Source organism: Vipera ursinii (genome assembly GCF_947247035.1).
Source record: "Vipera ursinii genome assembly, chromosome: 3".
Lineage (NCBI taxonomy): Eukaryota > Metazoa > Chordata > Lepidosauria > Squamata > Viperidae > Vipera > Vipera ursinii.
Window position 1 is genome coordinate 88,043,581 of NC_139516.1, and position 27,643 is coordinate 88,071,223.

Here is a 27,643-nt window from a genome sequence, read left to right on the forward strand (position 1 = left end):
TCCATATTGGATTTAATTACATGTACAGTATACTGTAGTCTGATATATGAGTTTTTGAATATTCAATGAAAATTGAAACTGGTTTTACCTGGTTTGTTATTTTTGTTTTTTCACCTGGGTGATTAATGATACAAAGGACACCCTTTCTGGGGATTATTCAAAAAGTAAGAGCAGAACTCGCTTTTTAACTTTTCCTCCTTTTTAATCCTCTCCCCAAACTTTTCTGTTATTTTATATTTTACTTCTTTCTTAAACTTAATAAAGTTAATAAAAAAGGTAAGGACAAAATTAAGGCTTCTCTGGGGATAGACTGTATACTTATTTAATCAGGGTCGATTTGGAGTCTAGGAAACCCCTCAAATTGCACACCAGGTGTCTATAGGGAGGTGTAATCCCATCCAGCACCAAGGATGACATCCTGGAACTGGTGGCCCCCCAAAACCAGAGTCACTCAGTCTTGTCAGGGTTCAGATGAAACCTGTTGTTTCCTATCCAGAGTTTCCCCAGCACAATGTTCCTTCCTCCTCCTATTTTCTCCACAACTCAAGAAACCTGTGAGGTAAATTGGGCTGAAAGAGAGTGACTGGTCCAAAGTCACCCAGCTGGCTTTTATGCCGAAGGCTGGACTAGAACCCATGGTCTCCCTGTTTCTAGCCTAGTGTCTTAACCACTAGGTCAAATTGGCTTCTGTTACTACTTGGGAACTTCCTTTCCTTCGTGTGAGCCAGAGAGGAAGAAGCTTCATCACCACAAAGTGAGAAAAGAAAGGAAATATGCAGTAGTGGGAGAAGCGTAGAACCATGGAGGTGTGTGTGTGTGTGTGTGTTTGTGTATGTATAGAATCTGAGGAAGTGAATAGAAGAAAACAGTGTGAAAGATTCCAACATTTCATAAAAACTTTGTATGTTGAGGTGGGGATAGGAAGGGATTGTGGGAAGGGTTGGGTGGCAAGAAATGTGGAGAAAAGTATATCTGGGGTGTCTTCTGTAGCTTCCTTTGAGCAATAAAAGGGGAGGTAATCTAAAAAGTGAAGTGTTGTGTCTCATTTTTATACATTTATTTGAATGTTATATTGATGTGTTAGTTTGGATAAATAACTAGCATAGATCAAGCTTATTTTCCCTTTTCCTGTATCTATTTTTAAGGAGAAAATAGGAGTGAATTAATGACAATTTCAGATGACACCAAACTTGGGACGCTATTAAAACCAAAGCTCAGGAAACCATACATTGCAAAGTGAACAATCTCAGGAACTGGGCTAATACAATAGAAACTGGTAGTGCAAAGTTGTGTCTTTGAAAACATTTCTCGGGGCTAGTTTACGTTATATAAAGCATAGATAATCCTCAATTTATGACTGTAATGCAGCCCGGAATTTCGAATGTAAGTCATGAAAGCCAAAAGTTGAGGCACCCACGTGACTGACCCAATTTTATGACCTTTATTGCAGCTATCATTATGCAATAATCATTAACTGACTGTCCTGTCATTCAGGGAGACAACAGGATAATCAGCCCTGATAAAGGTGATCTGGTTGTCAACTGCTCAAAATGCAATCATGTGATGGGGTGGGGGAATGAATTAAGTCATAAATAACTTGTGGGGGGGAATGTCTGTTGTAACTTCAAATGGTTGCTAAGTGACCGGTCATTAAGCAAGAATTAACTATATAGGGCTACCAGATCTGGTATGTAAAAGAAGGTGGAAAAATATTTATATATTTACATTTCTTCTGCTGACATCCAGTGGTTTGCTGGATTTTTGCAGACCAAACTTGGTAGTCCTAATAAATATGTGTAGAGTTATCTATATGTTATAGGGAGAACCAGATGCTTGAACTGGTTGGTGTGTATGTGAGCTAACAGCTATGTTGTTGAGCTAGCTCACAGTTTATAAATAATGTGACTCACAAACTCAACAAATTCTGACTTGTTCAGTAAACTATGGGTGAACAAAGGTTTTTACATTGTAAGCCCACAGTGTTCTGAAACTTTTATCAACCTGCTTTCATAGAGAAATTTAAGTACTGTACGAATCTCAATTTCAGTAAGTACTGTAGTCAATTAAAAAGCCGACCAAACGTACATCAAACAGATGACCTTGAAAACTGGCTATACTCAGAAGATTGAAATAGGAATTTGTGCTTCCCTAAGTGCCGAAGTCTCTAGACAAGTGGGCTGTTGGCAGGAAAAAACAGCTGAAGGAAAATGTAAGATAAGATAACTACAGCCTTCTACTCTTAGGGTCCAACGTTCTTTATCTTGCAGGCCTCCTGCTATTTTTTTTCCCCCAGCTAAACCACTTCCTCTCCCGCTGGCATACATATTGCACTTGATTTAAACCTCCAGCAAGTGCCAGGGAGGAACAAATGTTTTGAACTTTTTTTTCCACCCTGTGGATCCCCGTTAATAATCTAGTGTTGCAAAATGCCAAATGGACGATCTGATCGGCATCTTTAGAAAAATATTTATTGGGCTGGCAAAAGTGACAATGAGATCTGAACAGTTTACAGGAAGAGAGAGAAGGGGAGAAGAACAGTACAGGGAGTCCTTTACTTAAGCCCAGTGCTTTTTTTGTAAAAGAAAAAGGTGCCGGAACTCATACGTCAGACATGTCAAACACGAGGCCCGGGGGCCGGATGCGGCCTGCAAAGTGGTTTCATGTGGCCCGCAAAGCCATCCTGGAAACAGTGAGGGAACGGCCCCTGCTGCCTTGGCCCTGGCCCAGAGACCCTCCTCCTGCCAGAGACCCTCAGATCTGTCCCACTCCTGCCCAGGCCCCCATAGGCACCCTTGATGCCAACGATGTAGAGCTGCCCACGCCCACCCAGTAGGCCATACGCACTCTAGCCACGCCCACCCAGTAGGCCACGCCCACCCTGGCCATACCCACCCGGCCCCCTGAGGGCAACCGCAATGCTGATGCGGCCCTCAATGAAATTGAGTTTGACACCCCTGTCATACGTCATACAACCCGCCTTGCCTACCCTACAAGGTTCCATCCAAAAAAGGTGCCGGAACTCCGTTCTGAGCGTTCTATGACAAAAAAAGCCCTGCTTAAGCCACAATTGAGCCCAAAGTTTGCACTGCTGAGCAATGCAGTTGTTAAATGAGTTTTGCTCCATTTTACAACCTTGTTTGCCATAGTTGTTTAGTGAATCATGTCATTAAGCAAATCTTGGGTTCCACCATTGACTTTCTTTGTTGAAAGCTGGTTGGGAAGGTTACAAATGGTGATCACAGGAACCTGGGACAGAGCAACCATCATAAATACATGCCGAGTCCAAAATTTGATCATGTGACCAGGGAGATGCTGCAACAGTTTTAAGCGTGAAAAAACGGTCATAAGTCACTTTTTTCAATGGCATTGTAACTTTGAACAGTCACTCCTACATGAATGGTTGTAAGTCGAGGACTGCTTGTAGTAAGTATACGTGGAATTATTATCTAGAAGTTCCAAAGAAAGCAGAGACTCTTTGATTCTGCAGTGGAGCTTCAGAAAAAGAACAAAAGTTTAAAAGATGGGAAAAACTAGTATCTTTTCCAGGTTGTCTGCTATGTCAGAAAAAGTAAGGGGTAAAGATTTAAAGGGATATAAAGTGGAGTGGAAAAAAATCTTATGATCCCAGAGGAAAAATAAATGCCCCTTCAAAACGAAATTTGCAGAATGCCAGAAAAGTTGCTTAAAGCCCTGTCCTACATATTTTCCCTTTAATATATGTGTAAATCACTTTTTTTCCTACTTTACCTGTCTTATTCTACCTCATTTGTTCTTTCTCTGCTTTCACTAATCTCATTTTTTAAATTTTTTACGTTGTTCTTTGACTGCAAATTTATAAATAAAAAAAATTAATGAAATACCGTAAGTTGCTTAAAACAGCTGTGATAGAGAGATGAGCCAAATAATGAAACCAAATCATTCCTAGTCAGCTCATTCTATGTAGTTTACTTTATAATTCTGTAATGGTCTGTATGAAATACAGAGCATATTACCAAAATAATGTCTTTTTCCCCTCTGGTGTTTCAAGGAACATCCCATCAAGGTGGCTATTCTCACGAGGCAGTGGTATATGCCCTTCAGAAATGTGGCATTCGTCATATCGACACGGCAAAACGATATGGCTGTGAATCACTCCTGCAGAAGGCTATCAAAGGGAGTGGAATAGAACGGGAGAATCTCTGGATAACAACCAAACTCTGGCATGCTGACTATGGCTATGATAAAACAAAACAAGCCTGCTTGGAATCTTGCAAGAGACTTGGAGTGGAATATCTAGGTATGGAGCTGGTTTTTCTATTCTGGTTCAGATTATTATAGTCATAAATCTTGGTGAACATTTAATGTGTTTTTCTTATTGCATCACCTGCAACCAGTGCTTTTTTTGTTAAAGAAAAAGGTGCCGGAACTCACACATGTCATACAACCCGCCTTGCCTACCCTACAAGGTTCCATCCGAAAAAGGTGCCGGAACTCCGTTCTGAGCGTTCTGTGAGAAAAAAAGCCCTGCCTGCAACAATATGCTTTTATGATTGCTCTGGAACACAAACAAGAATTTTTAGTAGGGAGATTATTCCTTTAGATTCTTTAGCTAATCTTTTTACCATAAGAAAGAAAACACATCTTAATAAGGATTGGAAGGTTATTAAGAGAATTTGTCTGCTTAGCCCTGGATGATTGATTATGTGTCATCAACTTGGTGTCTGCTCTTAGTGACTACATAGATTTTCTCTTGAATGATCTATTCCCCAACTGCTCCTTCAGGTGCACCCATTGCTACTGTATCCATGTTGTAATTGAGTGTTGTAATTGAGTCAATGTTTCCCAACATTGTACACTTCTCTAGAGACCCAGGTCTTCACATAACATGATAATTGAAGCCTAGTCAATTGTGCTTTGATTGAGACTCTGAGTTGATTTATTCAACTATCCCATTTGTTTGTTTTCTTGACTATCCATAGTATTCTCAGAACTCTTCTCCACTGCCAACATGAAAATGTCTCAGTGCTTTTATATCCTGCTTTACCTTAATCTTTTTTAATATCAATGCTAATTTCAGTACTCTTAAAGCATCCCCCTTCAGTTAAAGCAGAAAGGAACAAATCAGAAAAAGGGTCATGTGATCTGTATTTCTTACCTTAAATCAGGGGTCCCCAACCCTTGGGCCACGGCCCATTATCAGGCTGTGGCTTGTTTGGAACTGGGCCATGTGAGTGGCTGGATGGCGCACACACACATGTACCTGCGCAGCTCAAGTTGCATGAATAGTGGGCCAGCGCACAACTTGAATCGCATGAGCAGCGGACCGGCATGCACATGCACAGCTTACGTTAAGTGAGTGGCAGGCTGGCGGGCACATGGGCAGCTCAAATTACATGAGGGGCGGGCCAGTTGCCCTCTCCTTCCCACTGGACCACCAAGTAGTAATGGTTGGGGACCGCTGCCTTAAATGATTGCTGTTGTAAATAGCAATGTTATCTGTTATAGCTCTTAAACCAGTATTTAGCTGCTATGCTATCGTAAAATCTTTACAGAGCTAGAATAATTTCAATCTTAGTGCCATTTAATAGCACTAACTTGTACTGGTCTGTTTTTGTTAATTTTTCTTACAAACAGAGAACCTCCAGAAAGATTCTGATAAGACTTAGTGGCACACCTACCAATTGTATAATTAATCTGTTGCAAACAATTCCTTGTTACAAGAGTGTGATTAATTAACGTGAGGAAAACATACTTAGCCCCTCCAGGTTGCATCAGAAATTGGTATGGATTTAATCCTCCCCCAAGGGAGATCAGTTGGTTCATATTGGGCCCTCAAGCCAATATGTTTTGGCATAGCATAACCATTGTAATGGCAATTTGTGGCCTAGCATGTTTTGTGAATACAGCCCTGACAGTGCCTGGGGACTAAGCAGTCACTGAAAATTAATGAGATACCAAGGGCGTCTTGAGAAGGCAGATTACCTGGTTGAAAATCCATATACAATGAAATGTTTTATTCTCCTATTTCTTTGTTGATGGACATCCTATTTTACCCTTGTGTAACTTCATTTTGATTATCCTGGTTGAATGAAAATGTAAAATTCAAGAAACTGTTTTCATTGGCAGGTGTTTGGCAGGTAACTGTTGTGCTAAGCTAAAAGTTACCATACATATAGCACAACCAATATATAAATATGTAATTATATGTGGGGATGACCTTGGGAGACAGGGAAAGAGCCATAACCAGGGGAATGGTCAGATAAGAGGCAGTTTAGCCTGCATAAGTAATATGACTATGGCTTAGCTTCCCTGGGCTATAAAAGCAATTGAGCAAAAACGTACTTTCAGACTTGCAAGGTTAATATTAATTCTATTAATATAACCTTGAAATGAAGTAAAATTAGTTCATCTGGGCGTGTTTCCTGTCTGGCCTACTTTACAAGGCTGATTTTAGGAGAAGAGCAGGCAGAACTGGAGGGCAGTTCATCACTTTAGAGTTCTTGTGTTGCCACTAGAGACTCAAGTCCAGCCCTTCCCCCTTGAATTCTCTTGACCCATATCTAGCACCAATTTACTGCTGACCACTACTTAACCAGATTCTTCTGTGTAGGCTTCAGTGCTACGACCTATACAAATGGTCCTGATTCTTTGCATCTGACACTGACAGTACTACTTAATTGATAGAGTTGCTCTTTCCCCCCTCTTTTACTTAAGAGAATCAAGGTAGGCCAATCCTGAGTTTCTCACTCACCCCTTCATGTCTTCCTGGGTTTAGCTGACTTTTTTTTAAAAAACAACAACAACAACTGCTCCATATTTTCTTCAAGGTAATTTTTGTTGTTAGTTGCGAAGTCGTGTCCGACCCATCGCGACCCTATGGACAATGTTCCTCCAGGCCTTCCTGTCCTCTACCATCTTCTGGAGTCCATCTAAGCTCACGCCTACTGCTTCAGTCACTCCATCCAACCACCTCATTCTCTGTCGTCCCCTTCTTCTATTGCCCTCAAACTTTCCCAGCATTAGGCTCTTCTCCAGTGAGTCCTTCCTTCTCATTAGGTGGCCAAAGTATTTGAGTTTTAGCTTCAGGTCAAGGTAATTACAACTGCTCAATATTTTCTCTGAGGCTTTATATCTAGTCCATAGAGACTGAAGTTCATAGATTCAGTAAATGCTTTTATTTACTGGAGGCTTTAAAGAAGAGACTAGACAGCCACTTTTCAACACTGGAGGCTTTCAAGAAGGGATTGGACAGCCCTTGCCAGAAATGGTATAGGCCAGGGGTAGGCAACCTTGGTTCTTTTATGACTTGTGGACTTCAACTCCCAGAATTCCTGAGCCAGCATGGCTCAACTTGGAAACCTCTCTCTTTCCCCTCAGCATGGCTGACTCAGGAATTCTGGGAGTTGAAGTCCATGAATCATAAAAGAGCTGAGGTTGCCTACCCCAGTATAGGCTCTCCTGCTTTAACAGCAGTTTGGACTAGAAGACCTCCAAGGTCCCTTCCAACTCTGCTATTTGGTATTCTGCAAATGCCTTTGATCATTCATCTCATATCTCAGTTAATACAAGAAGAATGTCCCAATCTTCATAAATCTTTAGGGATTAGTGAATGTCCTTTTATTATTTTTTTATTTTACTAATACAGTAACATCTGCTGCTACCAAGGATTGAACTGTCAAACTTCCAAATGGGAGGCAAGCATCTTCACCACTGGGCTACCATGCCACTCACATAATAGAGGAGATAGGACTGTAATAAGCTAATTTCCATATCAGAATGAAACTACTGATTTCAGAAGAAAGAATCAGTTTTTTTTTATTTGGGTAAATGAAAATTAATGAATTAAATGAGAATTGAAGATAATGGGAAAAAGAGAAAAAGAGAAATCATATCTCTTGTAGGATTACACTCAGTGCCTGCTTTTCCAGACAGGGATATAAGGTAAAGGTAAAGATTCCCCCGCACATGCGTGCTAGTCGTTTCTGACTCTAGGGGCTGGTGCTCATCTCCGTTTCAAAGCCAAAGAGCCAGCGCTTGTCCGAGGATGTCTCCGTGGTCATGTGGCCGGCGTGACTAGACGCCAAAGGCACAGGGAACGCTGTTACCTTCCCACCGTAGTGGTCCCTATTTTTCTACTTGCATTTTTACGTGCTTTCGAACTGCTAGGTTGGCAGAAGCTGGGACGAGTAATAGGTGTTCACTCTGTTATGCGGCACTCGGGATTCGACCTGCCAAACTGCCGACCTTCTGATCGACAAGCTCAGCGTCCTAACCCACTGAGCCACCACGTCCCTAGACAGGGATATATCTGAGTGCATATGTAATACATGTACAACAGAATAAGACTCAAGATAGAAGGGCACAATTTTGAACAATTAATAAAATAATAAAAGGATTTTAATAAATATTTGGTTCTACTACTCTCTAGAATGGTTATTTTCTTTCTGATCCTCCAATCCCTCTAGATTTTCTAATGTTTACCTTAAAGAAAGAAAACTTCCTGGTCCATAATGACTGCTCAGAGTTTGCATTTTCTAGATTTTGTTGGTTTCTGCCCGTCCTTTAGATTGGCAGGCCCAGTTTTAAACATCCTTTAACATTTTTGTATCTGAAGCTTTGGGGATAAAATTGCTGTTATTTTATTTCTAAAAGAGCCTATTTAAACCAACGGCTGCCATTTATTTGTGCATACAAAAGTAAAAGATTATATTTGCAGTTTGCAGTGAGGGCAAATTTTCTTCTATAGTTTTTTTAAACAAGGATTTCTTGTGGCCATTTTTAAATGTTATACAATAACCTGGCATAATATGCAACATATCAAGCTAAATGTATCCCATCAGTTACACATAGTAGGGTACAAGCATCTTAATAAGCCTTTTGATTTTGCTTTCTGCTTGGGCCTTACAAAAAAGAGAGAGAAAGGTTGAAAAGCATGTATGGTTGGTTGGTCATAATCATCTTAGTTGGTTAAAATTGTATAGCCTGTTGTGTAAATGCTCCATAAATTACAGCGGCTACCACTGAATATTCTTGGGACCACTACAATACTTAGTCATTCAGTTTTTTGAACGAGAAGTCAAATGACGCAAGCATGGCTTGAAGCTATATTTGTACATTTATCTTTATTTTATTTATTTTATTTTATTAAACTTATATACCGCCCTTCTCCCGTAGGACTCAGGGCGGTTCACAAGGTTTTTTAAAACAGTCCCAAAAATTACATAAATTAAAACAATTAAAATGATTAAACTAACCTTGAAACTAAAAACCCCAATAACAATTAAAATACAATTAAAAACCCCAGTTAATATTCTCAGTCCAGGCCAGAAAGCTCGAAGAGCCAGGTCTTCAGGTCCCGGCGGAATGAGCGAAGATCAGGGGAAGTCCTCAGCTGTATAGGCAGCTGGTTCCAAAGGGCCAGTGCACCCACAGAGAAGGCCCTCCCCCTGGGTATTGTCCACCGGCAATCTTTTACCGGACCCTGAGAAGACCCTCCCTGTGGGAGCGCACAGGACGAAGGGAGCTTGATGCCGGCAGCAGGTGTTCCCTCAGATATCCCGGACCCAAGCCATGGTTATCTTTAGCATAGCTACTTTTGAAAGAATCTAGAAAAGTGGTTTTCCTGGATTTTAAGAAAGGACACGTGAATTGGAGTTGTATAAAAAGGACTTAGTGCTATATGTTCTGCATATCTTATCAAGCTTGTTGGTTAATGGAAAGTATGAATGAAATAGGTTTGTTTGTTTGTTTGTTTGTTTGTTTGTTTGTTTGTTTGTTTGTTTAGATCTTTATTTAATACATTGGCCAGATGCACAAGTCCCTGGAAAGAGCAGTCGAGAAGTCAGAGCAGAAACCTGGCAGGCCATGGAAGAATTGTATGAGAAAGGTAAGATGACTTCCGTAATGCATTTGTACTAGGGTTTTCCACATGAAATATTCAAATAGGTTTTATTCTATCCAATTTTACCATTATATTCTGTTTATCTAAATTCTGTTGCTTATCCTAAACCTTGGTAATATCACTGAATTACGTACTTCACTGGCAGCTTTCTTTTTGTCCCTACTGTCTTCCTTAAATCATCTGAATTGAAATTGCGAGAAAGCTTGCACATTTTTCATCTAGTGAACACTTAACGTCATGGAAAAGAAGTGCATGTAATAAGATGGCAGGAACGAGGAGAAACTTCTTTCCGCAGTTAGCTGTCTCTCCTCCCACCCCTAATTCTTGTAAAAAACCAGAGGTTTGGTATCTTCCATGATGCAAAAGTTCTGACATATATCACTGTATGACTTCCACGCCAAAACGGAGTGTAACCGTTGTCACATCTTCTGGTACTGATTATAGATGTCTTCTTTTTTGTCAGTAAATGTACAGCACGCTTTAGTATTCTTGTGCTGTATATGGAAAAGCATTTTGGGGAAAAAAGACAACCTCAATGGTTATTTTCTTATCTTTGCGTATGTCCTTTGAAACAAAGAGAGGAATACAACACAGATGACTGGGTTTTATGCACCACACCCAAGTGCTTCAGTTACTCTTGGGTTTGTAGTCTCTTGAACATTCTGAGTTCTAGTATTATCAAAGGGGAATTCTGATAGGTCCCAAAGAGGGTTTGTGATGATGGATGAAAATTTTATCTGTGCAGCAATTTCGTATTTGTGGTTTTTAAGACATGGGCATTAGTTTGCTAATTCAGCAAAGAAGTAAAATTGAAGGGGAAGACTATTAGTTGTGTTTTACAGCAGAGTTCTCCAACCTTTCTGGGCTCGCGGCCCAGAGGGGAGAGCAGCTTCCAAATTATTGTGTGTGTGCACCCGTGCACACACGCAAATGGGACCACGCCCACTGTCGTAGCGGCCGCATTTGCGCATGCAGCATGCGCTGGTACCATGCACATGCATGAGTGGCCATGCACCTCCATGGTGGCTAGCACCCATTCATGCATGCACAAATGGGCCACACACATTCCCTGCATTAGCAGCCTGTTCGTGCATGCACAAACGGAGCGTGCATGCCTCCCCCCCATGCTGGCATTCCCATTCAGACCTGCACGCATGTGCAAATGGCCATGGGCACTAGCTCGAATGGGGAGGAAATGCACGCCCATCCATGCATGCCCTGGCCAGCCATTTCTGCGGCCTGCTGGCCAAGAGCCTGCGGCCCGATACCGAGCTGAGACCCATAGGTTGGGAACCCCTGTATCTTTTTGGGTGAGGATTGAATTTCTTTTCTCAAACCTTTGCTCAAATTAAATCATAAGTGGTTCTGACAATAATTCATCACGTTAGTCCTTCAGAATGAGAAATATCTAAATAGTTAAATGGGTTATACTAAGACATTTTGTAAAAAGATGCATTATATGAACAAAAATGAAAAACACGGTGAGCCACAAGAATACAGTAAGAAAAGGATTCTCAGACTTCATGATGCCCTCATCCTCTCAAGCTTTAGATATAACTGAATTTAGGGTTCTTATCATCTTGATATCACAAACTCAGGAATCTACTCTAGGTTATGCAATTTTTCCAAAGTTTAACTGAAACCATTGAAAACTGCAGTGGTTTCGGAATGTTAACAAAAATATTTTCTGAAAGAAGAAGCCCTTTTCAGTAGGATGGTTAATTCTTGTTTATGAAAGATTGTTAGATTTATTCCTGATTGTTGAACTAAAGACAGGGAGGCATAACTTTATATCCTTGACGATCATGGCCAATGAAAAGGGAATTCTTTTCTCTCCTCTTATTTTTCTCCTCTTATTAATGTTGCTGAAGTGATAAATCAATAATTAAAACAATAGTAAAAGCTTTATAGATAAAAGCCTTTATCTCTGAGGGAGATGGATGGTTAAAAAAATGTGAAAAATAAATAAATAGGAAATAAAATAAAAGGGATCAGCTGCATTCCTAAACTTATTGATCACACATTTCTGCTTAACATGTTAATTGAGATAATACACTGTTGTGCCCAAGAATTCTCCATGTCCGCATTAACTTTTGAGAGAAGGTTTTTGTCTATAAACCATAACTATGCATATCAATTTCACTTGAAAAGGAATCAGTAGAAGTTAGATTCTTTTATTGGCTTCTCAAGTCCCAGCTTTTGTTTGAACAAACAAGCCAGAATATTGTATTTCTCCTTGGCTATTGGGAAAGTCTGTAGCTTTTTGTTTGTATGCAAAGCCCAATCTATATCAGATTCACTTTGGGCTTTCCTTCCTTCTCTGTCTAGACAAACAGGAAAAAAGTTAGATTCTGGTTTTGCTGCTTTATGTCCAAAAATTAATCATTAGTTTTCATGAATCAGCTAGATAATACCTCTACCTTAGCTGTTCCTCTCTACCATTTCCTTACGTGTATTGATTCCACTAGACTATCTGCCTGTACTAGGTTGAATATTTTATGAGGAATTAAAATTGGATGTTGGAAGCTACCTTAATTTATCACGATAATTCAGAGCTTTTTACTTTTTATGGAGCCATCCACCCTTGCATGCTATTTGCTATTTTCCCTCTTCTTACATTATTCAAATTAACGGCATGTAAATCTCATGTGGGTTAAAATAGCCTGTGTGTTTTCTGGTCTCATCTGCTCAACAAATCATCATTTTTCTGCCTTGTGTGAAGCTGAATTTTAGAACCTCTGGCCATGTGTTTCTGAAATGATAGGCAAATGTTAATAAATGTAGAGGTTTAAATGCAGTAGCCTGTGAGGAAAAAAAGGATTAAATAATTCATTTGCATAATTAACCACTAAACTTTCAGTTGACATTCAGATAATACTTAATCGTACTATTTGTCTTATGGCACTGATCTGGGATTTCTTGAACTGACTTTTAATTTACATTCTTTGATTGTTCAGCCTTTGCAATCCTTACTTATATCCATGCAAAGAGTAAGTACTACTGAACATTCTCATTTACTTATGGGTAAATATCTATTGGATTACATTAGAAGAAAGAGGGCTGAAGAAGTTTTTATTTCAGATCTTTCCTACAAAGAAAGTTAGGTACATGGATGTGAAATCATATAGATTCCTTTTATTGAATTGCTAAAACATATTCCTCTCTCCTGGGATGCTTTTAGTTATGTGCTACTGCTCCAGAGTGGACATCCAGGATATACCTAAAAGGGTGTCCTAAACCAGGGGTCTCCAACCCCCGGTCCATGGACCCATACTGGACTGTGGCATGCCAGCAACTGGTCCGCACAAACAAGGAAAGCCACATCTGCAGGATGCAGGCAGCACACAAAACCACGCCCCCTCCAGTCCACAGAAAAACTGCTCACCACGGAACCGGTCCTTGATGCCCAAAAGGTTGGGGACCTCTGTCCTAAACAACTTGGTCCAGTCAATCTCTCTCAGCCCAATTCAACTCACAGGTTTTGTTGTTGTGGGGAAAACAGGAAAAGGGAGGATGTTGGATATGTTCGCTACCCTGATTTATTTGTAAAAGGCAGGGTACAAACAAACAAATAAATTCCAAAGTTGTGCTTATGATTCTGATATAATGCTGCTGATTATTCTGTGGTATTGTTTGCCATATGGTAGTGCATATTGCAGTTGACTATTAGATCTGAGTCTATATCTCAATAAACTATGACAAATCTTTGTTGAAATGGTGCTTTACATATCCCTGATTAACTATCGGAATGTATTATCTTAGTAATAATAACATTATGCACACTGAATCTTGCCCTGAGCACTATCCTGCTTGCTACGCTCTCCTTCCTTCCTAGGATAATAACTAGGCACCAATTTCCAACAGCACTAAATTTTGATTTTTAGTTTAATGGTCATTTTAAAGTTGGAACTACTCCAAGATCTAAATAACTTGGTAAAATATCTTAGTGTAGACTACATGTTGAAATTAGCATAAAGAAAGGGGGTGAGATTTGTGAAGATCTTTTGCATTCTTGCAAATTCACCAGCAGGTGTTATGCAAGGGACATTAGACATGTCAAACCTTCACAGCTTGTTATCAGTTGCTGTGATAAGCAGAAGAAGAGACTTGTTCATTCCTGTTATATGCATCTCTTCCTGACACAGTGCTTTATCAGTGTGGGAGTAAGCCACTGCTTATCCAAAAGCTCTGACTGGTCCCATGGCTTGTCCTTTGGAGCATGATATGTCATCTTATCCTAAGGCTACCTTTACTTACTTTTGACCCTATCTCTTCAGGTCAGGCATATTTAAGTAAAACAAGCAGCAGTGGCAACTTTCTGAGAATTTTTCTGCCATTCAAGCTTTGCAAATGTGGGTGAGACTTGAGGAAAATAAGGAATGGCCTGGCAAAACCAGTTTCATTTTGAGGACGAGCCCAATGGCAAGCTTAATAAGACAGTGGATATTGAAAATCCTTTGTGGCATCTTTCATTCCAAATATATTAAAGGTAAAGGTAAAGGTTCCCCCGCACATGCATGCTAGTCGTTTCCAACTCTAGGGGCCGGTGCTCATCTCCGTTTCAAAGCCGAAGAGCCAGCGCTTGTCCGAGGACGTCTCCGTGGTCATGTGGCCAGCATAACTAGACGCCAAAGGCACACGGAATGCTGTTACCTTCCCACCGTAGTGGTTCCTATTTTTCTACTTGCATTTTTACGTGCTTTCGAACTGCTAGGTTGGCAGAACCTGGGACAAGTAACAGGCACTCACTCTGTTACGCGGCACTCGGGATTCGACCCGCCAAACTGCCAACCATCTGATCGACAAGCTCAGCGTCCTAACCCACTGAGCCACCGCATACTTTATTACCACTGGTGGCACAGCTGGATTTCATTTCCTCTAACTGTGCCCTATTAATTTATGGCATTTCCCCATATATCTGAGATTATAAGTCTACACTTTTATGATCTAGTAGATCCATTTATCTCATAAGTATATGAACACGCTACCTGTAGACTCAAGCATTTTTACTTAGAAACTGAAAATCTAGCCTCCTTCAGTCTGGTATCCCCCAGATAGTTAGTCTATGACTCATATAACTCTTTCCATTGTGTGCAGTTGGTTATGTTGACTGGAGCTAAGGGAGCTTTAGCTCCATATCTCTGAAGGTTACCAAACTGGAGGAGACTACATAAGCTTATGTTTCTTTGCACTTAATTAATTTTTATATCTACCAATCATTTAAGAGGAGGATGTTTCCTGAGTTTTCCTACTGTGGCTCATTATAAGCAGCATTTTTTGATTGTCATAAAACAATGTTTTAAAGTTATTTGTAAAAAGGAGATATGAAAGCTGTTATAGTGGAGTGAAATTATTCTGTGAGATTGGTGGCCTATAAGTTTGGAAAATACATTAAAAGAAATATATGCAACAGGGTTGTTTTTTGTTGAGGGTGAAAGGAAGGAATATCCCCCATGTAAGCTGCCTTGAGCTTTCGGAAGAACAGTGGCATAAAAATCAACAAATGAACTAAATGTAAAGGAATTTAGAGCTGACTTTGATGATAGGGAAGGATTGAGCAAGATGTTAAGTAGATTGAATGAGATATATTGGATGAGTATTAAGGAAAGGACTTGCAGAAAAGTTAATACAGTCCTAAGAAAGAAAGAAAAGAAAGAAAAGAAAAGAAGAAAAAGAAAGAAAGAAAGAAAAAGAAAGGAAGGAAGGAAGGAAGGAAAGAAAAAGAAAAGCATGTAAAAGAAACTCAGAATAATTCTACCTTGATTTTGTTCAGTGTAAAATGGGAGAGAAAGAAACTTGGATGGGCTTTCCAGAATCTGTTATTTTTGAAACCCTTGTGGGCCTGTGTCTTGACTTGGCCTACCTCAAAGGCCTAATATAAATCATAATACTGTACAAGAAAATATATTTAAAGGAAATGGGAAATTCCATAGATGGATAAAATGAAGTTGTTACTCAAGCCATAAAAAGCTAATGTGAAAGTGGATGTTTTGCAGATGCTTCGGTCCAATTCAATCTGTTTATAAATGCCTTTTTTCCTCTTGAGGAAATTAGAGAAGATGACCTTTGATAGCCTCTAAGTCTTGAGATATGTAATATAAGCAATATTTTGTAACTAGGGAATATAATAGCAGGAGGGGAATAAAGTGCATACTGACATTTGCCCTCCCCCAGCTCTGTAGTTCCTATGAGCTTTACACTTGAGGAATTTGTTGTGCACTGCTGATATTTGTGCCTTCCTGTTTCCCTCTCTTTGGAGTTATGTCTTCTTAAAGGGCTTGAGATTGGGTCATTTGCTTCAACAGCTGGTCACAGGGAGATATTGCTATCAATGGATTGTGTGAAAGGAATGACATCCAACGTATCCAACGAGTAACACTTATGGATTTAGCTTCCAGATCTGATATATTCACTTCAGCTTCAAACTTCAAACAGAGCACTTGTTAAGCGAGGTCTGCCCATATTCCTAGTGGTTGCTGCTACCTGTTCTTTCAAAACACTGCTGAAGAAGAAGCTCTCACATTCTTTCTTAATTTTTCAAGGGGCAATCCCTTTCAGGAATAACTAAATAGTGCCTTTTCCTTCAGTTCATTAACTCATGACACTCTATCTTCATTTAAGTTTCAGTTTGTTTCCTCCCAGCCAATTCCTGTTTTCTTCCATGGAATTCTTCTCTGCGTACCGTAGACCATAAGAATACACAGTCTCCAGAGAACGTTGATTGTTCCACAGTACAGGTTCTAATCTCCATCATTTCTATTTGCATGCTTGTTGACTGTCCATTATTCAGATTGTCATAAAGCTTCTGTTGGAAAAAAAGCTAATGATCTGAGAACAGAAGGGGCATTTCTTGAGTAAGGTTTTTTTTTTACTCTTCCTGTAGTGAGTCAGGCAGTATGGTATACTGCGTAGCTTTTGAGCTTCTAATATTATAAAAATAATATGATTCAGAAAAACTTTTTTTTTTGATGTATGAAAATGGTACTATTAATGTTCAAGTTTTCAAATTCTTGATACACACCCATAGCAGTGTTTAGGAAAGATAAGGCTTGCTATTGTAGTCAAACAAAGCTTTGCTACTGAGACCATTTATTTATGAATCTTACTGTTAAAAGGATCAGCGTGTCCCTCTTACTTTGTGTACGGAGTGTTCTTCCCTCTTCTTTTTGATCTTTACGTGGAGTTTGTTTGAAGACCATTTTTTTCTGTACAACAAATATTGCATAGTGTTCAGCTAACTATCACTTGTAATAATACAGATTTGGAAGGGAGTGAGGTCAAGTATTTGCTTGAGATCCGATGACAGAAAAGGGATGCCGTTATAATAGCATGAATTTCCTTATTTAACAAGGGACCATAATGAAACCTGGAAGAATCAGAGACAGCTCATGATTTACAGATCTCCTTCTGTTCCAGAGGTTCACTGGAACAGTGAACTTTATTTAAGAGTCTCCCAAAACGTGGAGATGGCATTGATTGTCTTACACCTGGCAAGCCCAGATTCAGAGAGGCTGATGTAAGACAATCAATGCCATCTCCAGGTTTTCAGAGACTCTTAAATAAAGCAATACTGCTGATCTTCTGGAAGAGAAGAAGATCTGTAAATCATGAGCTGTCTCTGATTCTTCTAGCTTTCATCATGGTCATGTTTATATGGAGATGATGAGAATTGTAGTCCAGACAAATTTGTAGAAACCAGCTTGTGGTCCTTCCAATTGATTTTTCTGATCTTCTGGTCATATTTTTTCATGCAAAGTTATTTTGTCTAGAAGCTTGGAGGGTAGGAATATGTATCTTCTTACACATAAGTAAATATGTTTATGTCTGATTTGTATCAAATTTTTAAAAGATTCTACTTTTGCATACTTGTTAATAAATTTTGGTATATCTATATATTACATATTTCACACTGATTTGTATTGCCTTCTGCTGCAAAAGCAGATTATTGTTCCCTCCGCCCCATTGTTTGGTGTCTGATGGAAAACAATTACTTAACATAAGTTAACATTTGTTCTTTCAAGCAGCTAACTTTATTGTAGGCTGTATTGTGCTATTTGCATAGAAAACCACCCTGAGGGAAAAACTCTTGTTTCTTTCGTCCTCTTGTGAAACTTTTTCTTCAAGGCAGGTCTTCATTTGCAGGACATAGTAACCATATGGGTGCCTCTCAACCTAGGAAGAAGAAAGCACTTCCAAAAGACTGCAGACTAGAAGTCAAGACTGGCTTGTAGGCGCCATTTTTCTATATGCTTTGCACTGAAATTTAGGAAAAAGAGCTAGTATGTAACCTGTAGCGCAGACATGTCAAACACAAGGCCCGGGGGCTAGATCCGGCCCACGAAGTGGTTTCATGAGGCCCGCGAAGCCATCCTGGAAACAGTGAGGGAACGGCCCCCACTGCCTTGGCCCTGGCCCAGAGACCCTCCTCCTGCCAGAGACCCTCAGATCTTTCCCACTCCTGCCCAGGCCCCCATAGGCACCCTTGATGCAAACAATGTCGAGCTGGCCACGCCCACCCAGTAGGCCATACGCACTCTAGCCACGCCCACCCAGTAGGCCACGCCCGCCCAGGCCACACCCACCCGGCCCCCTGAGGGCAACCGCCATGCTGATGCGGCCCTCAATGAAATTGAGTTTGACACCCCTGCGTAGCGTTAGCATATGTGTAAAATTAGCAGATCTGGATATAAGTACATATTGAGAGAAGCAAGCAGATAAATACAACTGTTTGAAATAAACATAACCCAGTTTTCTCTAACCATCAAAGGAAATATTACAATTTCTTTGTTTTGTCTGCTAATAGGTGCTGTTTTATTTGAGCTGTCGCTGAATTTTTTTTTTAAAATCCCATTTATATCCTGCCCTTCTCCGAAGACTCAGGGCGGCTTACAATTTAAAGCACAAATCAATGTGCTTAGCAAATTGCTTCTCTCAATTGTGGATTACTGCTGTGTAACATTTGCTTGATAGAAATACGAGTCCATTGGAAGGATAGTGCTATAATAAGTACTGTACATACGATAGATTAATAAAGCAAACAAGGGTGGTCATTGATACTGGCATGGCATAGCTGGAAGAGAACAGTTGATTTGATGTACCCTTATCAAAATTACTGCCTCTGGTGTTCTAATTGTAGGACAGAGGTAATTGCATTTGTCTTAGTGTATTTTTATATGTATATAACAAGCCTCTGCATTCATACAGCATCCATTGTTCTCTGCTGCAATGTGATTGTAAATTGTGTAATTCTTTGAGGCAATATCAATTAATGGAAAAATATTACAGAGTTTGCTAACCCATATCTTTCCATGCTGCAATAGAATACTGGCTGTTTAGACTATTTTTGGGAAATTAATTTATTTGTATAGTCTATACTAGGCTTACTTTTTACAGTGCCTCTTTTTTTTTTTAAACCATAGATTTAACCTTTGGGAGTCTGACCTGTACTAACAGATTAAGTAAATTGCAGTATTGTGGATTATAAACCTAGCTAACGGACACAAATTGAAATATGGTTATTAGTTTTGAGTGATTCCTATCAGGGAGTCTAGTTAATACAACCACAATTAGGACTGGCGTCTCGGTTGAACAAGTGATCCTTAAATGAGACATCACATCACATGACCACTTCACTCAACCATCACAATCCCGGTGCTGCCAGTTACAGGTTATTAAGCAGAGTCTCATATAAGGAGCATGGGGGCTCCCGGGGTGGGGAAGGTCCATCATAGAATTTGGCAAAGCTGTCGCAGCACAAGAAGTTCAGGCTGTTCCTTCCCCACCAGGCCCTGGAGGATTCTCTCTCCACCAATGCTTATCTTTTAGCGTTTTCTCCAGCTACTGGAAGGCGCACTCCACCTATGCAAGACATGGCCTTTTTACTGAGGCCGCCTTGTGCCATTCTCCAAGTGGGCTCAATTCTCAGGGTGCCTCAGAAATCTCCTAGTCTAATTCACACAATTTGGACGAGGAGGCTTTTAAAGGATGGGGAGAGTAGACCAGATAGGGAGCAAGCTGAGGCTTCCCAGGCCAGGGAAGCTTTATAGGCTCAATTTACAAAGAGTTTCTTAAGCTCTTTTACTAAAAAAAACTATTCAGATATTAGTTCTGAAGTGTACAACTTTGTCACAAGTAGGAAACTCGATTAATGTATCTTTTATATAGTGCATATTATAAATGTGGCAAGTCTCGGATCTACAGTATATGTACCTAAGAACGTTGGCATTCTCTAATCACAGGAACATCCACCAGTGAATTCGTTACATGTATTTATGTATTCATTGTATTTATATTTTTGCCTCTTTCTAAAGATGCCAGCCTTCTCCATTTATGATCTATTCTATCCATACAACAAATCTGTGAAATCAGTAATGCTGTGCCAAGGCACAGGGTCCGTCTGTCAGCAATAATAGCTGAATTGTGAATGTTAAGTGTCACAGAATCTCTGCTTTTGTGTTCAATTATAGTTATGTAAAAAGCCAAGATGATATGTTGCTGCTTCTATTTAGTATGCAAGTGCAAGCTGAAGAGTGAATCTGAATTGCAAATTTTTAATTTATGCTAATAGGTATTTATATTTAAATCTTGGATTAAGGTAGGTTTTCATCCCATTATATATTCTGAGATCCTATTAGTATTAAAAGAAGTCATGAGACATAGTGGGTTGACAACACAGCTGTTTCAAATGGTCAGGTTCTTTCCATTTATGTGGGGTTTTGGTGACAAGACAAATCACTAGTGATTTCATGCATCAAATGGCTATGTGCCAATTCATTAGTATGTTAATAATCTTCCTGTGTTATCTGGTTGTAGTCTGCAGTTCCTGTTTTCACAAGAAAGAGTGCTGAATTTGCATTAGCTTAGTGTTTTGGGAAATGTGCTTATGGCTTCTGCAAATCCATATTAAAGAAAATTTTTTCCTACAAATCCACATTAAAACACTGGACTCCACCAATAAAGAACTAATTAATATACTGCATTAAGTGTGGTTTGTTGAACAAACCATTGTGGTCTAGTTCACATATACCTAAGCCATATATTATGTTTTGCAATTCATCAAATCCTTACACAAAGACAGAGTATTTGGCTTGGCTTAGCTTATATGAATCTTGTTTATGTTTTGTGAACTGTGGCCTATAGCTGAATGTTGCATTAATCTAGCCATTGTGTTTCTTCTCTTCATTCTGTTATTTTCAACTCATTTCTCTAACCTAGTGATTCTCAACCTGTGGTCCGCGGACCTCTGGGAGGGGAGGGTGCAATGTTACCACAGGTAGTCTGCGAAGGCTTGAAGAAATGCTATGATTTAAAACTTGAGTTAAGTCTTGAGGGTCCATGGCTATGGTCAGTGGCCACAAAAAGTATTTATTTAAAGGAGGGTCTGTGGTGAAGAAAAAATTGAGAACCACTGCTCTAACCTATAAAGAATTTTGAATGCTGTTTGCCTTCTACTTATTATTAGCTATTGGCCCAGTTTTGTATGATTGTGAGCTTTTTATAAGAATTCCTATACCTTTTATCCAATCTTTTACAAAGATGTTAGAGAACATTGGGTCCAGGTCTGAACCTTTTGATACTTAATCTCTTTCCAATTTGATGAGGAACTGTTGATGTTCAAAATGCCTTTTCAAACATTTTGGAAATGGTGTAACATTGCTTGCTTCCTAGGAGAGGGAGTGAGAGATTGAAATTGAGATTAAGATTGACCAAACTAGTTCTTGGCAAATCTATGATGGACTCTGATTATCATCACAGTGTTTCAAAATGCTAATAAAGCCATTACTCTATTATCTGCTCCAGAATTTTCTGAAAAGCTGATTAAAGATCAAATGGTCTACATTTCTGGGATCCCATTTATAAAATAAGGACATCAATTGCCTCTTCCAGTTATAAGATGGTTTACCCATTTGCCAGGATTTTTCAGAGATACTGTAAAGGATACAGGTTTGGCCAGATACTCAGGAGTTTCTTAATTACCTAGCATGCAGTCTCTCTGGCCATGTATAGATACACAATATAGAAATCTTAGTTGGTAGATTTGATTTACTTGTGTCCATCTGTCAGACACAGAATTAAACCGTTTCCATTATTATAAAGCTAATAATATTTAAATGCAGTTTTCTGGCTTTAGCCGACCTTTTTCAGGAAACCATATATTTATCTCATAAGCTTAAAAAAATACCTGTAAATGTTCTACCAGTAGCAAAATTACTTTAAAAACAAAACAAAACAAAACAAAATCTATTTTGTTAAAAACACTTAAAAGTTTTCCACTGAATAGGTTATTTACTCTGAGCTCATATGCATGTGGATTATGAACACTGATAGGGCCAATAACTCATTATTTTTATTTATAAAAGAAAAAGTAGTTTCCAAAAATGTCAGTAAGACACTTTTTAGGTTGAGCAGAATAGTCTCAAGACCGTTCTGAAATATTAAGATTCTTTTTTTGAGCATTATACCAATTATAATTTGGTAGAAGACATAGAACTCTTCTAAAACATTAGTGGGATAAAGTCCCAACAGTTTCCCTTTACCATACTATTCTGTGCTCATAGCATATACTTAAAAATAAATCTGAATTAGCCTTTGCTATCTTAAGAAAGTTAAAATGCTTCTGTTGCCTCTCAGTAATTCCTTTTTGTGTCTTGCAAATGTGGCTAAAAGGACTGTAATAGAAATAACATATTTTTTGTTACTTATATAGCAAAATTTCCTCCATTCCTGAGCTTGATCTCTATTCCTTAATACCATAAAAAAGAGAATCACTATACTGCTGCCATTGTTCAGGGCACAAAGAAAACGTTCATTCCAATATTATGTAGTACACAGAGGATAACATTTAAATCAGCAGTGCTGCAGAGTATGAAAATGTCAGATTGCCCGTTCTACCATATAATTACTTTAAGCCAAAACAGGATTCTCTTTTGTGTAGAAGCTTCCTAGTAAAGAAATTGGTGCTCTGAACTGTGAGTCAGTCTGGAGTCAGACATTGCCTAAATTGAATAAATAAAATAAAGTGGGTTAATAAAAGAGATTGTCTTTTAAAAAAAACCCTTTCTTCAACTTGATAGTGTTCATGGCTGGGTTACATTGGGACACCTGGAGAATTGTAGAAGTTCTGGAGGCATGATGTTGCAAACTGGATTTTATCCATTGGCTTTTAAGAGAACGTAATTTTTATTCCATAGAGTATTTTTTCTTTTTAATTCTTTTTCCTGTTTTTTAAAATTTTAAGGAAAAAAAATTAATAACTGCATAAAAGAAGAAAACAACAGAGAATGGACATGATGGATGGGAATATAAAACATCAATAAGCGGAACTGACAATTGTCATGAAATTTTAAATTCATTGCTGCATTAATTAAATAATTGAATCTATAAAACCAGATTTATTGTATTGTCTTGGGAAATAATTGTTGTTCTTAGCTGCGAAGTCGTGTCTGACTCATTGCGACCCTATGGACAACATTCCTCCAGGCCTTCCAGTCCTCTACCATCTTCTGGAGTCCATTTAAGCTCACGCCTACTGCTTCAGTGACTCCATCCAGCCACCTCATTCTCTGTCATCCCCTTCTTCTATTGCCCTCAGTTTTTCCCAGCATTAGGCTCTTCTCCAGTGAGTCCTTCCTTCTCATTAGGTGGGCAAAGTATTTGAGTTTTAGCTTCAGGATCTGGCCTTCTAAAGAGCAGTCAGGGTTGATCTCCTCTAGGACTGACTGGTTTGATCGCCTTGCAGTCCAAGGGAATCGCAGGAGTCTTCTCCAGCACCACAGTTCAAAGGCCTCAATTCTTTGGCGCTCAGCCTTTCTTATGGTCCACCTTTCAGAGCCATACATTGCAACTGGGAAGACCATAGCCTTGACTATACGCACTTTTGTTGACAGGGTGATGTCTCTGCTTTTTAGTGTGCTGTCTAGATTTGCCATGGCTTTCCTCCCCAGGAGCAAGCGTCTTTTAATTTCTTGGCTACAGTCCCCATCTGCAGTGATCTTGGAGCCCAGGAAAATAAAATCTGTCACTACCTCCATTTCTTCCCCATCTATTTGCCAGGAATTGAGAGGGCCGGATGCCATGATCTTGGTTTTCTTAATGTTAAGTTTCAACCCAAGTTTTGCACTTTCCTTCTTCACCCGCAACAAGAGGCTCTTTAGTTCTTCTTCACTTTCTGCCACTAGAGTGGTATCATCTGCAGATCTTAGGTTGTTGATATTTCTTCCGGCAATCTTAATTCCAACTTTTGATTCCTCTAACCCTGCCTTTCTCATGATGTGCTCTGCATATAAGTTAAATAGGCAGGGCGACAGTATACAGCCTTGCCGGACTCCTTTCCAATTTTAAACCAATCAGTGGTTCTGTGTCCAGTTCTCACTGTTGCTTCTTGGCCCACATATAGGTTTCTCAAGAGACAAATAAGATGGTCTGGTATCCCATCTCTTTAAGAACTTGCCACAGTTTGTTATGATCCACACAATCAAAGGCTTTAGCATAGTCAATGAAGCAGAAGTAGATGTTTTTCTGGAACTTCCTAGCTTTCTCCATGATCCAACGTATGTTGGCAATTTGATCTCTAGTTCCTCTGCCTCTTCGAAATCCTGTCTGTACTTCTGGTAGTTCTCGGTCCACGTACTGCTGGAGTCTAGCTTGTAGGATTTTAAGCATAACTTTACTAGCATGAGAAATGAGTGCAATGGTGCGGTAGTTTGAACATTCTTTGGCACTGCCTTTCTTTGGAATTGGAATGTAAACTGATCTTTTCCAATCCTGTGGCCACTGTTGAGTTTTCCAAATTTGCTGGCAAATTGAGTGTACCACTTTTACTGCATCGTCTTTTAAGATTTTGAATAGCTCAGCTGGAATACTGTCACCTCCACTAGCTTTGTTGTTGCTCAGCTTTTCTAAGGCCCACTTACTTCACTTCACATTCTAGGATGTCTGGCTCGAGGTCAGTGACCACCTCATTGTGATTATCAGGGACGTTAAGCTCATTCTTGTATAGTTCTTCTGTGTAATTTTGCCACCTCTTCTTAATCTCTTCTGCCTCTGTTAGGTCCCTGCCATTTTGGTCCTTTATCATGCCCATTTTTGCATGAAACTTTCCTTTCATCTCTCCAATTTTCTTGAAAAGATCTCTGGTCCTCCCTATTCTATTGTTTCCTTCTATTTCTTTGCACTGTTCATTTAAGAAGGCATTCTTATCTCTTCTAGCTATTCTCTGGAATTCTGCATTCAATTGGGCGTATCTTTCTTTTTCTCCCTTGCCTTTTGCTTCCCTCCTTTCCTCAGCTATTTGCAAAGTTTCCTCAGACAGCCATTTTGCTTTCTTGCATTTCTTTTTCTTTGGGATGGTTTTGGTTGCTACCTGTTGTACAATGTTGCGAACCTCTGTCCATAGTTCTTCAGGCACTCTGTCTATCAGATCTAATTCCTTAAATCTATTTGTCACCTCTACTGTATATTTAAAAGGGATATGATTTAATTCATACCTGACTGGCCTAGCGTTTTTCCCTACTTTCTTTAATTTAAGCCTAAACTTTGCAATGAGAAGCTCATGGTCTGAGCCACAGTCAGCTCCTGGTCTTGTTTTTACTGACTGTATAGAGCTCCTCCATCTTTGGCTGCAGAGCATATAGTCAATCTGATTTCTGTGTTGACCGTCTGGTGATGTCCATGTGTAGAGCCGTCTCTTGGGTTGTTGGAAAAGAGTGTTTGGTATGACCATCGTATTCTCTTGACAAAATTCTATCAGCCTGTGCCCTGCTTCATTTTGTACTCCAAGGCCAAACTTGCCTGTTATTCCGGTTATCTTTTGGCTTCCTACTTTATCATTCCAATCCCCCACGATGATAAGGACATCATTTTTTGGTGTTAGTTCTATAAGGTGCTGTAGGGCTTCATAGAACCGGTCAATTTCATCCTCTTCAGCACTGGTGGTTGGGGCATAGACTTGGATTACTGTGATATTGAATGGTTTGCCTTGGATTCGAACTGAGATCATTCTGTCATTTTGAGGATTGTATCCCAGTATTGCTTTTCCTACTCTTTTATTGACTATGAAGGCTACTCCATTTCTTCTGAGGGATTCTTGCCCGCAGTAGTATACCTGATGGTCATCTGAATTAAATTCACCCATTCCTGTCCATTTTAGTTCGCTGATACCTAAGATGTTGATGTTCAGTCTTGTCATCTCTTTTTTGACCACGTCCAGCTTTACTTGATTCATGGATCTTACATTCCAGGTTCCTATGGAGAAAAAATCTTTACAGCATCGGACTTTCCTTTCACCACCAGACATATCCACAGCTGAGCGTCCTTTCGGCTTTGGCCTAGTCGTTTCATTCTTTCTGGCGCTACTAGTAGTAGCCCTCCACTCTTCCCCAGTAGCATATTGGACGCCTTCTGACCTGAGGGGCTCATCTTCCAGCGTCATATCGTTTTGCCTTTTGGTACTGTCCATAGGGTTTTCATGGCAAAGATACTGGAGTGGGTTGCCATTTCCTTCTCCAGTGGATCACGTTTTGTCAGAACTCTCTGCTATGACCTTTCCATCTTGGGTGGCCCTGCACGGCATAGCTCATAGCTTCATTGAATTACGCAAGCCCCTTCGCCACAACAAGGCAGTAATCCATGAAGGGGGAAATAGTTGTAAATCACTGCAAAAGACTAAACGTTAATATTTATTTTGATGTCACCACTATTGTCTAAAATAAATGCCCGTAACCTTATAAAAAGGAAGAAGAAAAATGAACAATGAATATGAAAAAAACCCTGCAAAAACAATATTAAATTCTAGATCCCTTCCCGTTATATCTGATTGTAGATTACATCAAATTATTCATAAAGTTTAAAAATGCTTCTGGTTACTGTCTTTACATCCAGATATTTCCTTCTTAAAAATTGCATTCTTCACTCTCCAAGTTTGCCTGGTTACAGTATGTGACATGTAATATTAGGGAAACTGTTCTTGTTAAATTTCATCATACTTTTCATTTTCCTCATTTTTAGGACTATTAAATGTAATTCAGATTAATACATTCCCTTTCACACATGTGTGTGTCTGCACGCTTATTTGCATTTATATTGGAAAGCATTATAACCTCAGATACTTGGATATTATAGTGGCAGGCAGGATCAGAAATGCAAATCTCAGTATAAAATCTGCGCGCTTCAAGATCTTAATTCTTGACTTCCTAAACATAGTTTACATAATTATATAAGAACTTTTTTGCAGCAGTAACGTACAAGGAGTCGGAAATATGTTTGAACTGTTTGTCCCTGAAGTTTCCCCACCCCCCATTATACCCATTCTACCAGTGTTCCACTTTTCTCTAGTTTTTGGCACACTGCTCAGAACACAGTTTCCTCCTTTTCAACCTGGTGAAATCCAATTGTTCTTTGCTTACACTACATCAGCTTTTCCCAGAATTTAGCCTGGAAACTTGAAACCACTAGGGAATCCTCAATGTGTTTAGATTATAAAACAGCTTCCTAAAAGCATCTTGATTGGACAGCATCCTTAGATAATACTGTCATACTTGATTTTCAACAAACAGCCCCTTCCCCATCATGTTTTCAAGCAGCGTGTTCTACAAACATTGATGTGTACGTAATCACTCTTCCTCATGTCGTTTGGTTGATGCTGAATTCTTCATTCTTGAAATTAATAGGTTGAGCCTTCTTGCCTTATAAATCAAAAGAGGGGTAGGAAGAAGACTGAAGCTAAAGTAGGCTGGTTTGCTTAGGGCACGGGTGTCAAACTCGCCA

The 27,643-nt window shown here is 39.5% G+C and overlaps 1 protein-coding gene across 2 annotated transcripts in view; it reads left to right on the top strand.

Annotated features, from left to right (window-relative positions):
- LOC310637889 (putative oxidoreductase ZK1290.5) overlaps positions 1-27,643 on the top strand; it is a 77,935-nt gene that overhangs the window by 19,210 nt on the left and 31,082 nt on the right. For both annotated transcript variants that reach the window (XM_083358495.1, XM_083358494.1), the window contains exons 2-3: positions 4,028-4,276; positions 9,764-9,865. In XM_083358495.1, the coding sequence (XP_083214621.1) occupies positions 4,028-4,276; positions 9,764-9,865 (351 nt within the window). The remainder of the gene's footprint in view (positions 1-4,027; positions 4,277-9,763; positions 9,866-27,643) is intronic.